The 14426-nt window shown below is 40.5% G+C and overlaps 1 protein-coding gene across 3 annotated transcripts in view; it reads right to left on the bottom strand.

Moving 5' to 3' along the window:
- Wapl (WAPL cohesin release factor) overlaps positions 1-11424 on the bottom strand; it is a 68104-nt gene extending 56680 nt beyond the window's left edge. The window contains exons 1-2 of one of the 3 annotated variants that reach the window (XM_031362909.1): positions 10983-11424; positions 7968-8488 (exon numbers count right to left, since the gene is read on the bottom strand). In XM_031362909.1, the coding sequence (XP_031218769.1) occupies positions 7968-8466 (499 nt within the window). In that variant the 5' untranslated portion in view covers positions 8467-8488; positions 10983-11424. Of the gene's footprint in view, positions 1-7967; positions 8489-10547; positions 10747-10982 lie in introns of those variants that run through there. The other 2 variants (XM_031362911.1, XM_031362910.1) reach the window with 2 other exon arrangements.
- Between the last annotated feature and the right edge of the window lie 3002 nt (positions 11425-14426).

The raw sequence follows: 14426 nt of genomic DNA, 5'->3' as shown, positions 1-14426 counted from the left end.
AAAAAAAAAAAAAAAACCAAAAAAAAAAAAACCTTAACCCTCAGAGACAGACTGTCTTACAAAGAGAAACAGACAGACAGACAGACAAAGACAAACCAAAAACCATTTCAAAACTACTACTCAAAAACTGGGCATAGCAGTATATCTATCTGTAATCCAGCACTTAGGAGCTGGAATTACATATAAAACTTATTATTACTATTGTTATTATTATTATAATCACCACCAGCAGCACCACTACCAGCAGCAGCAGCAGCAGCAACATTGCCAGCACAACCAGTAGCAGGCCTACTTCACAGAAGGGCTAAAATTAAACGAACCTCCTATCATTCCCATCAACAAAACAGCCCTCATCTTTAGGCTGACACAGGGTTCTATCAGTAAGGAGCTGCTGCCCCAAGGACAACATAATCAGGTCCTCAACAGAAAGATACAGCTCCTTCTAAAGCAGGTTTCTTCAACTCCTAATCCATTTGAGTAGGGTATTGATAGCTTCACTGTAAAGAACCAAGGTCGGGGCCTCATCCCTGTGATCTTCCTATATCCCTCCTATACCCCTGTAAATAAACCCTCCTAATATCTAATCTGGGCATGCCATGTTTCCAGATGTGCCAGTTCTTCTCTTTAAAATATGTACACTTACATATGTTAATTTTCTCAATCCTCAGGCCACTACAACCACTCTGTAAAATCCTCATTTAGTTAACTTATACATCAGCAATGCAATTCAACTCAGTTGAGCATTTAATAGCTCTGGCTGCTTCATATAAGCTTTCTTTTTTAGTTTCTTCTTCTTTTCTCCACTCTTTAAGGATAGGAAAATTTTCACAGCTCAATTCAAATACTTAATGACTTCATGTTCAAATATTTTTATATTTAGTCACAAACAAATGTATTATTTCAAATCAATGCTTCTTATTTAAGCTCTATCCTTGATCTCCCTCTCTCAAAAACCAAGTGTGGTTGTTCATGGCTCTAAGTCTAAGGGAATAGAATATATATGGTAGTTTGGGAGAGAATGACCAGCACACTTCCTAAAAAGCATACAGCAGGACAGTTATGTTTACAGTTTTCATTAATTAGCACAAAGCTGGTATTCTCTTGGATGCGAGGGCAAACTTGCCAATGGCTTCCTGCACTCTTGTCTTACCTCTGAGAACAATCCTGGCTTTCCTTGGGGGGCTGGGAGGAGTGGTAGTAGAGATAAGAAATAAAAGGACGATGGCACCTGTTATTATCCTTTGTACTTGGGAAGTAGAGGCAGGAGGATCATTTTCAGGTATGTCTTCAATGTGAGGACAGCCTGTACTATAGTCTTAAGATAGAAATAGACAGAGACCAAAATCTACTTAGTAAATGAAGGCTGGGGATGTGACAGGATGTAGAGGGCCCTGCATACAATCTCCAGCAACTGCAAAAACAAACAAAAGCATGTAAAAATCTCCCTCAAAATTTGCATACTGTTATTTGTATACAGCACACACAAAAAAGATATTAACTACATAAATAAGATCCATTTTATTCAATAAGTTTATTAAAAACTCTGGCCTTATTTTGCCAAATATATATATTTAGGGGCTAGAAAAATGGCTCAGTGGTTAGGAACACCAGATGTTCCTCTAGAGGACCCAGGCTCAATTCTCAGCACCCACATGGTAGCTTACAAACTGTCTTTAACTCCAGTTCCAGGATATCCATGGAACCAGGCAAATACATGGTGCACATGTATATACCCATACAAATAAAATAAATAAGTCTTTTTAAAAATTTATTATTTAAATAGAAACAAATGAGAACTTGTTTTTATTTTATTTTTTTTCTTTTTTCAAAACAGGGTTTCTCTGTATAGCCCTGGCTGTCTTGGAATACACTCTGTAGACCAGACTGGCCTCGAACTCAAAAATCCATCTACTTCTGCCTCCCAGGTGCTGGGATTAAAGGCATGCACCACCACTGCCCGGCTAAATGAGAACTTGTAATTTGCTTCAACATCAGGAAAAAAAAAAAAAAAAATCAATCTTATGACAGCTTTTTTATTCTAAAATCATGGATTATTTATTTATTATTAAGTTCATTCCTACCAGAATATAACAAGACCATATGAAAAGAACAATTTGGATGTTCCACTTAATTCAAGTTATCCAACTTCTGAATGATGCTTTATCCTTTACATAATGGGAATTAAGTCAGTTTTACAAGGCTATGATATATAAAAGGCTTAGCACAAAGCTGGAACTAAAAATGGAATAGATTTCTTACCCATTTTTCATGAAACTTGAAACATAACAAGTATATATTATACAAAAAACGCTCACTACCTAAAGGCAAATAAATAACTTCCTGATATTATTAAGATTGTCATCTTAGATAAGTTTGTAGCCTATTTAAAAAAAAAAAAAAGTTTATATCATATTCCTCTGTGTGCTTAAATACACAAGAGTGCAAGTGCTCACGGAGACCAAAGATGTTAGGTTCCCCCGGAACTGTAGTCACTGGTAGGTGCTGAGAGCTACTCAGGTCTTCTCCAAGAGCCATATGCATTCGTAATCCCTGAACCACCTCTCCAGCCCGATTCTAGACCACTTTAAACTGTCAAAAGTAGAACTATTCATTCCCCTTTTCAGAAAATCACCTTTGGTTCTAAAATCAAATCTCAGAATGTCCTGATAATACCCCCCAGCAAGCTTACACACTCAATACAGCTTTAAGCAAATGGAAAAAATTTATTGGCTATGAAACCAGCCATGCAAATTAAGAGCCTATGCTATGGTTATCTCAATATTTGGCAGGATATGTAGACTGAATCCCAGCTGGCTGGCATGGAAAGTGTGCCAAACAGAAATATAAGTCTCTACATAATTTTTTTTCAAGAGTCCAGACTAACAAAGAAAAGAGATGGAAGTAACTCCACATAAAAAGCAAAAGCAACCTTTTAAAAAATTATCTTTCGGGTAAGAAGATGGTTCGGAGGTACTGGCTGCTCTTCCAGAAGACCCATCACCCACAACCAACTGTAACTCCAGTCCCAGGGGATCCAACTCCCTATTCTGGCCTCTAGAGACACTGCATGCATATGGCACATAGGCTTTTCTTTTTCAAGACAGGGTTTCTTTGTGTAGCTCTGGCTGTCTTGGAGCTCAATCAGACCAGGCTGGCCTTGAACTCAGAAATCCACCTGCCTTTGCCTCCCAAGTACCTCCAAGGTGCACACCACCACCACCCAGTATAAATGTTTTAATGCACAGTCTGGGATTCCAAACTTGAATACTGGCAGGAATTGCTAGTATAGTGCCTGCTAGCATACAAAAGGCTCTGGTTCAATAACCAACACCAAATAACCCAGGTATGGTGGAGAATGCCTTGAATCCTTGCATTCACGAAGTGGAGGCTGGAGATCAGAAGTTCAAGGTCATCCTTGTTCACATAATAGCCACAAAACCAGTCTAGGATATACAAGATCCCATCTCAACAAAACAACCCCCTCACTCCAGTGGGTAAGATGAGTTAGCTGGTAAAAGTGCTTGTCATGCAAGCCTCACAGTGAAGTCATTTGCTAGAATACATGGTAGAAAAAAACTGACTCCAAAATAATGTACTCTAACTTCCATATTCCAATCATGCTCATGTGCACTCACATACATAAATTTAATTTTTAAAAAGGGGGTCTGGAAAGGTGAATATTACTCTTCCAGAGGACCTAAGTTCAGTTCCCAGTACCCATGTCAGATAGCTCACAAATGCCTATAACTCAAACTCCAAAGGATCCAATGCCTCTGGCACCTGTACTCATGTGCACATAACAACACAGACACACACATCAACATAATTAAAGATAAATCTTAAGCCAGGCATAGGTGTGCTTCCTTTAACCCCAACACTCAGAAAACACAGGCCAAAATCCTGGTCTACGCAGTGATTACCAGAACAACTAGGGCTACATAGTGAGACTGTGTCTTTTAAAAATAATAATCAAATATAAAAGGTCAAATAAAATGACTCATAATATACTACAGATATCTTAAAAAGATGAACTCTAGCTCCTGCTCAAATCATTTTAGTGCCACACCTAAGAATTGACTAGTTTAAAAAACCAACTGGCAGGGCAGTGGTGGCACATGCCTTTAATCCCAGCACCTGGGAGGCAGAGGCAGGTGGCTTTCTGAGTTCGAGGCCAGCTTGGTCTACAGAGTGAGTTCCAGGGCTATACAGAGAAACCCTGTCTCGAAGAAAACAAAAAACAAGAAACTGAAATCAGAATGTTTTGTTTATAAAATTAAATAAGAATTTGCAGATAAAACCAGTACTAAATTTACTTAAAAATACATACATGATGAAAGGTAGGAAGATAAGTGTAGAAAAGATGGCAAACAATCTGCCATACACTGAGCTAAGGGGGTATTCAACGGTAGATGACTAGTATGCATAAAGCCATTGGTTCAATCCACAGTATCACATGTTGCAGGAATTTCCAACCCCAATAAGCCCATATAAAAAAACATAATCTAAAAACACACTTTCACCTTTTAAAATAGTTCAAAAAAACCACAATCTAGTTACTACGATTATAAGCTATAAGCCTAGATTGCGCAGATCTAACACTATACTAACTTATTCCTCAGTTACTTGTGGTTTCCCCTAGCCTCGTGGTTCTGATCCATCATGGCTTCCTCCTTCTCTTCTTTAGTCCTCCTCCTTCCCCTCACTCAAATCTCCAGTCCCACCTTTCCCCTCTACTGCCCAATCACAGGCTCTAGCCTTTATAGACCAGTTAAAATGAGGAGAAGGTTCATGTGAGATCACTGTTTATGGGGGCAACCTCTTCTGAGGAAGTAGAATTAACATCAGAATACAAATGGCATCAGGACAACACACAACAATCATAAGGAGAGAAAAGATATCCTGCCATATATCAACTATTGAATAACCAAGGTTCTTTTACTATTTTTCTGAAACTGGAAATTTTAGGGTCTTGTTTTGAGTACTTTAACAACTCAACCTTTCACTAGAGTTCTTAAGACATAGTTTGTAATACTTTCTACTCTTTTCCATTTGCTTACAAAATGGCCACAGTTGATGTTTTTAAAACTTACTATACTTACTCATTTATTATGTCTATGTGCACATGTGGGAACACAAGTCATGGTGCACACTGATATTCAGAGGTCAGAAAACCTGCAGGAGTCGGTTCTCTCCTTCTACTATGTATTTCCCAGAGATGGAAACTCAGGTTTTTAGGCTTTACCCACTAGAATAGCTTACTAGTCAAACCATTCTGTTTTATTATGACTTTATTTTGAATTTCCTCTCCAAATTAACCATAATTTTTAAAAGTACTACCCTTTAAGAAGTACTTAAAACAAAGAATTGTAATTATCATTAAAAAAAAAAATCACGTTAATTCTCTACAGAGGAAAAGATGCTCTTAATGGGTACTATTAGAAAAAAATGGGGCTGGTGAGATGGCTCAGTGGATAAGAACACTGTTCTTCCAAAGGTCCTGAGTTCAAATCCCAGCAACCACATGGTAGCTCACAACCACCTGTAGTGAGATCTGATGACCTCTTCTGGTGCATCTGAGGACAGCTACAGTGTACTTATGAATAATAATAAATCTTTGGGCCAGAGTGAGTGGGGCCGACCAACCCGAGCAGGAAAAATCCCCAACAACCACATAAAGGCTCACAACCATCTGTACAGCTACCATGCACTCATATACATAAAATAAATAAATAAATCTTTAAAAAAAAAGGAAGAAAAAAATGATAAAACTCTTTTAAGCTTGAATGCGCTTTTCTCATTGGTGTTGGAATAATTCCACAGCAGAAGCCGGTGACTGAACAAATATCTCACTGAAAAAATACTATGGAACTTAAACCTGAACACTTTGAGCAAGTATATCTACATACTTTAAACAAGTTGTTGATAAAACTTTTAATAGTTTTCCAAGTAAAATTAAGGATACTGACAATATGACAAAATGTAAAATCAAGAAATCCCAAAAGTGTAGATGAAAAGGCAATGAAAAGAAACTCTACAAAGCTCAAAAGCATTTTCTATTACAGAACCAACTTATAAATACATGAACTTATACATGGTTTATAAAAATTATTGATTTATACACATTTAGAATAGGCCGACACATTACAAAGATTAAAAACACTTCAAGTTTGCTTCCTACCCTATAAAAGTTGCCAGAGTTTGCAGCTTCATAAAGTCAATGAAAAAGTAAACTCATTCTGCAGTATTATTCCCCATACTCCCTTGGTCCTCCAGGACAACTTTAACAACTTGCCACCTTCACTCTTCTACAAGCCACCTACCTCCTATGTAAAACAACTATCTGGAATCAGCAAGAAATGATAATTAAAATACTACACAATTAAAAGTAGGTTCAACAACATCTTGGCAGTCAATAAATTTCATTCAGTGGCTAAGTGCTCTGGACCTTGCAGAGGACCTGGTTCAATTCCCAGAACCCACACTGTATTTCCCAACGGTCTGTAACTCCAGTATGTAACTCCAGTCCCAGGGGAATCAGTTGCCCTCTTCCAGCCTTGGTGGTCAGCAAGCATGCATATGGTATATATACATAAATGCACAAAGAACTCGTATAAAATAATAAACCTAAAAGTAATTAACTAAAAAAAAGAAAAAAAAACTCTCATTTTGCCACTAGCTGATCTTACAAAATCACCTAATTGCTGCAAACTTTACAAAGTGAGGAGAGCTGAGTAAAAATTCATTTGAGCTCAGAAGTTATATCTGTATGATAAATTTTAGAAGCTGATCTGGAAACAATTTTAGGCTTCTTTTGATTTGTTTTCTTATGAAGATCTAACCTTAACTTAAGAACAATGCTTTAGGAGAAACAAGAACAAAGCAACAACCAAATGAGTATTAGCCCAGAGGATCAAGGGAATGACAACAAAAGCTAGCTCACTCACCCAAACGTGAGAAAAATAGAAAAAAATCTCAGTGTTTTTTAGCAAAGCTATGCAAGTCACACTTCATTATACTACTTGATGTATCTTACATTAAGACTACAACAAGAGGAGGGAGGATGTGATAGGGTGTTTCCAGGAGGGAGGGAAACTGGGAAAGGGGATAACATTTGAAATGTAAATAAAGAAAATATCCAATTAAAAAAAAAAAAAAGACTACAACAAATTCCTCCAAGATAGCCAACCATTTTACAGTGTTATAAAAACACTATCCAACAAATACAAAGTATAAAAAACTGTTCCCAAAACATACCAAGTAACAAGTCTCTAAGATGTTGTTTGAATTAAAATTTAAATCTGATAGAGCTCTTTAAAGTTTTAAACGCTTTTATAAGGGAACTGGAAAAATAGTTCAGCAGTTGAGAGCACTGGCTTCCCTTCCAAAGGATCCAGGTTCAGTTCCCAGCACCCACATGGTGTCTAACTCCAGTACTAGCTTCTGAAGGCACCAGGCATGCACAGTGCCCAAACATATATGCAGGCAAACACACACACACTCACACACTCAAAACAAACTTATCAATATCCTCTACTAATCATAAATGCAGGGAGGAAAAAAAACAACAACTGGTAATCACACACACCCTTTTTGGGGGGAGAGAGTGAAGAAAGGGGGGATTTGTTCAAGACAGGGCTTCTCTGTGTAACAGCTCTGGCCGTCCTGGACTCGTTCTATAGACTAGGCCGGCCGGCCTCCAACTCAGAGATCCACCTGTCTCTGCCTCCCAAGTGCTGGAATGAAAAGCATGCACTACCTCGCCCAGGAAGCACTTGTACCCTTTAAGGTGCTGCCAGGAAACCAGTATTTATCTCTAGAACCCACATAAACATGGAAAGGAAGAACTATACAAAGTTGTCCTTTTTTTCCCAAACACAAGCATGCACACAAGTAATAAATTAGAATTTCATTATTACATAAGTAGCTTTAAAAAGGCTTTCTTAGCTTATAAAAACATCAAAACTTACCTGAAGTTATCAACTTAGCCCAACTACTTTTGTTTGCATTGTCTTCTGGAATTCTACTTGTGCTCTTCTCTTTCCCAATTAAAGTATCCTCCGTAAGCAAGCATCTGTCAGAAGCGAAACTGTCTTCACCCACCACAGGACTAAATTTGCTATTAGCTTCAAGTACAGAAGTGACTTCTTCCAGCTGAGCAGCTTCACTAGATTCTGAGTAAGATGAACCCTTACCCTGGGCTAAATTTTTTGAAGAAACAGGTAGAGACTCATCATCACTATCAAAACCAAAAGGATCTCCAGTATCTTCTTCTTCTATTTTAGGTTTCTTCGGAATTTCTTGAATATCTGGTTTGAAATTGGGCCTCTTCTGCCCTAATTTAGCCATAAATGTGGTCTCTCCCCATTTTGTACTAAGAGTAGTCCGTTTGTTGGAAAAAACTTCATCAAATTTTGAACTGCCATTTCCTCCTTTCCTACTGTAAGTTTTTCCAAATCTGGATGTCATTTTGACACCTGTTTCATATTCCCTGTGGAAAGAAATTTAAGAAAATATAATCAGCCAATTTTTAATAAGTTTTAAGCACTCTACAAAAATAAGACCCTAGGACTTCCTTATATAGTTTGCAACACTCAGCACACAAACTTTTAAACTACTTTGAATAAGTGACCTGAAAAGGTTCATTTTCCATCCTTTATTTCCATACATAAAGTTTGGTGGTGGTTTGGTTTGTTTTTACAATAAGGACATATTCATATGACACCAAGTTTTTTTAAAAAAGCTTACTACTAACCAACATATAATGCAATACCTACAAACCTAACTTAAAACATGCAAATTCCATATCCTCATACACAATTTAATCAGAGTAAATACCCAAAAACAAAGTCTTTAGTCACGCTTCTTTATCTGAAAATATAGCTTTCTGTAGCTTCTACGCAAGCTTAAAGATTCTGATTCTTAGACTAAAGTAGTTTCAACTGACTTGAAAAAGCTCCTTCAATGGTCATCTCTCTAAACTCAAGAAACCATTCTACTTAATTTATCTCTATAGTGCTCTGCTCATTGCTGACTAACATTTTTCTGAAGTTGGAGAATTCCATTATACAAAGGTACATGACTTCTAAGATAGAAACATATAGCCTTTTTTTCCTCTTCAATTTACAAACCCAATTTACCTGATTTACCTAAAAATATACTGAAAATTTTTTTCCAAAAGTCAAAAAAAATCAAATATTTTAAAAATATAAGGTATAGTACTTTTACAGCACAATCAATCAAGCATTATCCATTTCTTAACACTTTGACCTGCAGTTTAAATATCAATTCTAGGGGGAAGGTAAGTAATTACTTAAGAGATTGGAAAATCTTCATTACTTGAAAACTTACAATAAGAATAATATTTAACTTATATTTTCAAACGTTCTTGAGCTACACTTTTATCATTTTTATTAAGTTCTTACAACTTCGAATCACTATCCAATTTAGTTTAGCAAATACTCAGAAGACCCACCCTAATGTTTGAAAGGAAACCAACTCTGATTGGACAAAATAATAATGTAGTCTTCGTACACATCTGTGTTAAGAGAAATTTTAGCTTTCCTCAGAGAGTTTCCATTTTGTAGTTTTGAACACTAACAAGCTTTATTGTCTTTCTTGTTAAGTAAAGCCTATTAAACAAAACCAAGCATAATTGGGCAGCTGCCAGAGGCAAGAAAATAAAGTCATTTCTTTAAGCTGCAATATGCAGACCTACACACATATATTCCAGCAAGGCTGGAATGTTTTGGGCACACATACATGGCAATCATCTAAAAATGCTGACTAAAGCCAAGTAAAAAATTTAGACTTGATCTTCTTTATGACAACTGAAAAACTCACCGTAAAAAGTTCTAAAACCACAAAGCATTCACTGTGCGAGGTTAAGGTCTGCAAATGAATATCTGATACTGAGTTAAGTGATAAGACAACTGTATTTTTAAAAGTTCATGTCTCAGAAATATACACTGATGTATTAACATCATTAAATACTGATGAAATATCAGTGTTTTCTTTTTTAAATATTAAGGAATGGGGAGTGTACAGATTAAAAAACATGGTTATTATCTACTGAATCCAGGAGATATGAGTACACGAGTTCATTACATGATTGCTTTTACTGTTTTCCATAACGTCCATTAAAAAAAGTCAGCAGACTACTGCGATGGCATTATCTAAGCATAACATATGTACAAGTTTCAGCATATATATTTGGCATGACGTTTTACGTACATTTCAGACACACTATCTTGTTCAGGCTTCAAATTTCAACAACAGTCCTAACTAAAAAGGAAATGAAGGTTCACAACTAAGTGTTTTCGATATGGGAGGCCTTTGCCTCTTCCCAAAGCCCAGCGGACTTTTGACGGAAGTGCATTGGGATTTAAATTAGGGAAAGGGTATACAAAACAAACAAACAACCTCCTTGCACTTAAGCTGTAAAGAGACCTAGCCTCTTCTAGGAAAGACACCCAAGGTAATACATTAGGGGGGCTTCAATTAAGAGAAGAAAGTGGAATGGGCAAATAGAGGCAAACCGAAATCCTCACCTGAGGCTGCGAGTGCGCCCGGAGGCGGTAGCCGAGACACCCCTCGGGCTGGACACTCACGCAACTTTTCTCCTCCCAACCCCCACCGCCTAGGAAAGGGATGTCGCTTCGGACGCCCCGGAAGCTTCAGCTACCGAGTCCCCGAAGCAAGGCCAGGCCTCGGTGACGGCTAGAGGCGGAGGAAACGACGGTGAAAAAAAGAATTCAGGGCTCAAATCAACCGGACCAGGTTTGGAAAAGAGAAGTCAATCAAGTAGCCGCCCGGAAAAGAACTCAAAAAGCAAAATAAGAGGTGGGAAGGGGAAGAGTTCTTCAGATCCTCCAGTGCCCAACTTCCTCAGAAGCCAGGTGAGCAACGAGACTCGCACCGCCCCTGCCTCCTCCACCCGCCCCAACTCACTCCGGGCCTAGGCAGCCGCCCGAGACCTCACTTACCCTCGGCGCCTGGCGGGTGCTTTGGCCTCGGGCCGCCTCCGCCTCTCCCGCTCCCAACGGCCCACGGGCGGGCGCGGGAGCCCCGCGCGAGAGAACAGTGCCGACCGGTGCACCAAGAGAGGCGAGGGGCTCTGCTGCCGTCAGTCCGCGGCTCCGCTTCGGTAAATAGGAAGCTCGGTCGAGGGGGGGTGGGGGGGTGAGCGGCGGCCCCGCAACTTCCCTCCCCACCTCAGGCGCGCCGGCCGGACAGGGCCTAGGCCTCCCTGGCGGCCGCCGCCGGTGCCGAGCCTGCTACGTGCCCCCGCTGGGCCGCCGCCGCCTTCTGCGCCTCCGCCTCCGCCGGTGAATGATCAGCGCTGGAGTTTGAACAGGGCCCTGAACCATCTCAACGCCATTTGCGCTCCCGGCCCCCACCTCCTTCCTCCAACAGCCGCTCGCTCCGTCACTCCGCTTCCCACAGGCCCCGCGCGGCCGCCCGACCCCGCAGCCAATCGTACGGCCGCTTACTCAAACCGCCGCGCAGGCGCCGCGCCCCGCACGCGCCGGCTACCACCATTGGTCGGACCGCAAGGCCCGACGGGAGTTGTAGTTCTCTTCCGCAAGGTCCTGGTATCTAAAGCCCGGTTCCGGAGCTGGCGAACGGTATGGGTTCTGGCTGCGGGCCTGCTGGACTTCGCCGACTCGGTAGCCAGTTCCAGTTCCTAGCCACGCGACGAGACGCAGGTGCAGCGCGGGAAGGCTCGCGGCACAGTGCAGGCAGCTGTGTCAATCGTTTCCCCTCCAGGGACCCTCCGGTGTCTGGGGACAGTGACTTGTACAGCTGCGCCGAGCCTGCTGGGCCACCGCCCGGACCTTGGAGGCGGGGAACTTGGGGCCGCCTTTGACCTGGTCTGACGGTGCGAGCAAGCCAACGCAGGTAAACGAGCATCGAAACCTGGAGCAGTTGGGTGCAGGTCTCCTCGCAGCCCGAATCCGCTTCAGCCCGGCGCTTCATTCTTTTTCTCCTTACTTGTCAGTGTCCACTACGGAGTTCTGTCTTATGTCCCCTACCTAGCAGTGACAACCCCCTGCTCCCCGGGAATTTTATGTTACTAAGGAATTATCGTCATCTTTATTGAATGTGCTTACGGTAATGTGGCTTTAAAGGGGGAAAAAAAAAAGCACACTAAAGTGTTGATAGGTAAAATGATACAACGCGTTTATTTTGTTTTAGACTAAGCTTCTGAAAACCGGGAAAGGGAATAAATTAACTGAAGATATTCTTCTATGTTGGAGCTGCGGGATTATGTACACACATATGCTATCATACCAGTGTTTATGTCTCAAATTGTTCATAATAAAGTTTGGGGGGGCGGATTGTTTGTTTTGGTTTGGGTTTTTAATTAACTAGACCGGGACAGGAAGGTAGTGAATGATGGATGGAAGTATTTTAAGTTTTCTTCTGCAGAGACTTTTTTCCATGTCAGTGAATTTACCTGGTTGAGAAACTTGGAGAGATTTTATTTTAAGCCTTCAATGAGAAAATAGCTTTCTGAACACTGTACAGTCAGTTATCCTTCGGAGAAGCGAGTGGTCAGTCGTTGGCCTTGCAGTTAATGGAGACTCATCCGAGAAATTAGAAAACTACTAATTGCTTTTAGTGAAAAGACAACCTCTTCTGCCAGATTTGCTTTTAAAGTCTTCTCAAATTTCAAGCTCCCTCCAATGTAGTCAATGGATTTTCCCTCCAATGAAACTCCTAAAGAGGAAAAATAAAAACTTCAGGCTAGGAGGATAAGTTAGTGGTAGAGTGCTTCTCCAGCATGCCCTTGGTTAGATGCCCTCGGCACTCCCTTCTGCCACCCTCTTAAAAACAAAACCATGAGCCCTTCCCAATAGGAATTTCAGGTGGATTTTCAACACACTTGAATTGTTTTCCTTTTGATGCTAAGTTCATAACTTACATTCTTGCATTTGTAGTTTCCCTAATATTGTATATGTATTTTCTCTGACTGACTTCACCGTAAGCCACCTGCCCCTTAACTTATGCTAAGGTACTAGTCTTGCACTATATATGGTATACATAGATGACTTATTTAGGTCAATTTTGTCTTTTTTAATCAGCAGCTTGGGATATTGTTTTCTCATTTGTTTGAAGATGGTAGGTAGAGGCGCAGTCTGCACTTAGGTTAATTATTTAGATGACATGGTGGTGGGTGCTAATTAGAGGGCAATTATCATCAGAGGCAAAAGGTAAGATCAAAAAGCCAAAAGAGGTAGAGAGAGGCAGTTTCGAGATCTTCCTGGAGGAGGTTCCAAGACCAAGAGAAATATCCTCTGGCCTAGCCCTGCTGGTATTCGGCTCTTGGTGGGTTTTGAAGCTGAATAAAGTGAAAATGGAAAGGTTGATTAAAGAAACAGTCTTTGGCACCCTTTTATAGGGTCCTTGTCTTAAGTGCTAGAACTTAGTTGTGTTTAAATGCCTACTACTGAAAGAATAACCCATAGTCAGTATTTAAACATAACCCTTGACCTTGCTGGGAAGGGATAATTCCCAGCCTCACCCCAACCCTGACATGAACATGTGCAGATTAGTGGGAGTCCCCCAGGTAATGGGTTCACACATCAAAGTTGACAAGCACTGGTTTATAGTAGGTCCACAGCAGATAACCCACTGAGTTTGGATAAGGAAGGGGAGAGCAACCCCAATCCTTCTGAGTTTAAGGTAGGAGCTTTAAGCATTCCAGGCTAGTCTGGATTAAGACATTGAAGGGAAAACAGGGCTTGGCCTGTAACTTGGTGATAGAGTACTTGCCTGTCATAAACAAGCATAAGAGTCAAGAAACTAATGCACATCACGTATGAGGCTAGGGTTTCTAGGGGACTCATTTGTGCCCTAGACTGATTATTCCTCATTATTATACAAGAAAGAGCATAGGAAGACTGGCACTTGCTTAATGTACAGCAACTAATGAAGGAATCTCAACTTTATTGGATATGTATGGATATTCTTTTTTTTTATTAGATGTTTTCTTTATTTACATGTCATATACTATCTCCTTTCCCATGTACCCCTCCCTATAAATAAATAAATAAATAAATAAATAAATAAATAAAATTAACAAAAACAAACCCCTGTTCCCTCCCTCCTCCCCCTGCTCACCACCCTGCCATCTCCTGCTTACTGGCCCTGGTGTTCCCCTACACTGGGCATAGAACTTTCACAGGGCCAAGGGCCTCTCCTCCCACTGATGACTGACTTGGCCATCCTCTGCTATACATTTGCTGCTGTAGCCATGAGTCCCACCATGTGTACTCTTTGGTTGGTGGTTTAGTCCCTGGGAGCTCTGAGGGTACTAGTTAATTCATATTGTTCCTCCTAAGGGGCTGCAAACCCTTCAGCTCCTTGGGTCCTTTCTCTAGCTCCTTCATTGGGAACCCTGTACTCAGTCCAATGGATGGCTG

Source organism: Mastomys coucha, unplaced genomic scaffold (genome assembly GCF_008632895.1).
Source record: "Mastomys coucha isolate ucsf_1 unplaced genomic scaffold, UCSF_Mcou_1 pScaffold9, whole genome shotgun sequence".
NCBI lineage: Eukaryota > Metazoa > Chordata > Mammalia > Rodentia > Muridae > Mastomys > Mastomys coucha.
The sequence above is the reverse complement of the archived record's forward strand: the minus strand, read 5'-3'. Positions and strand labels throughout refer to the sequence as shown.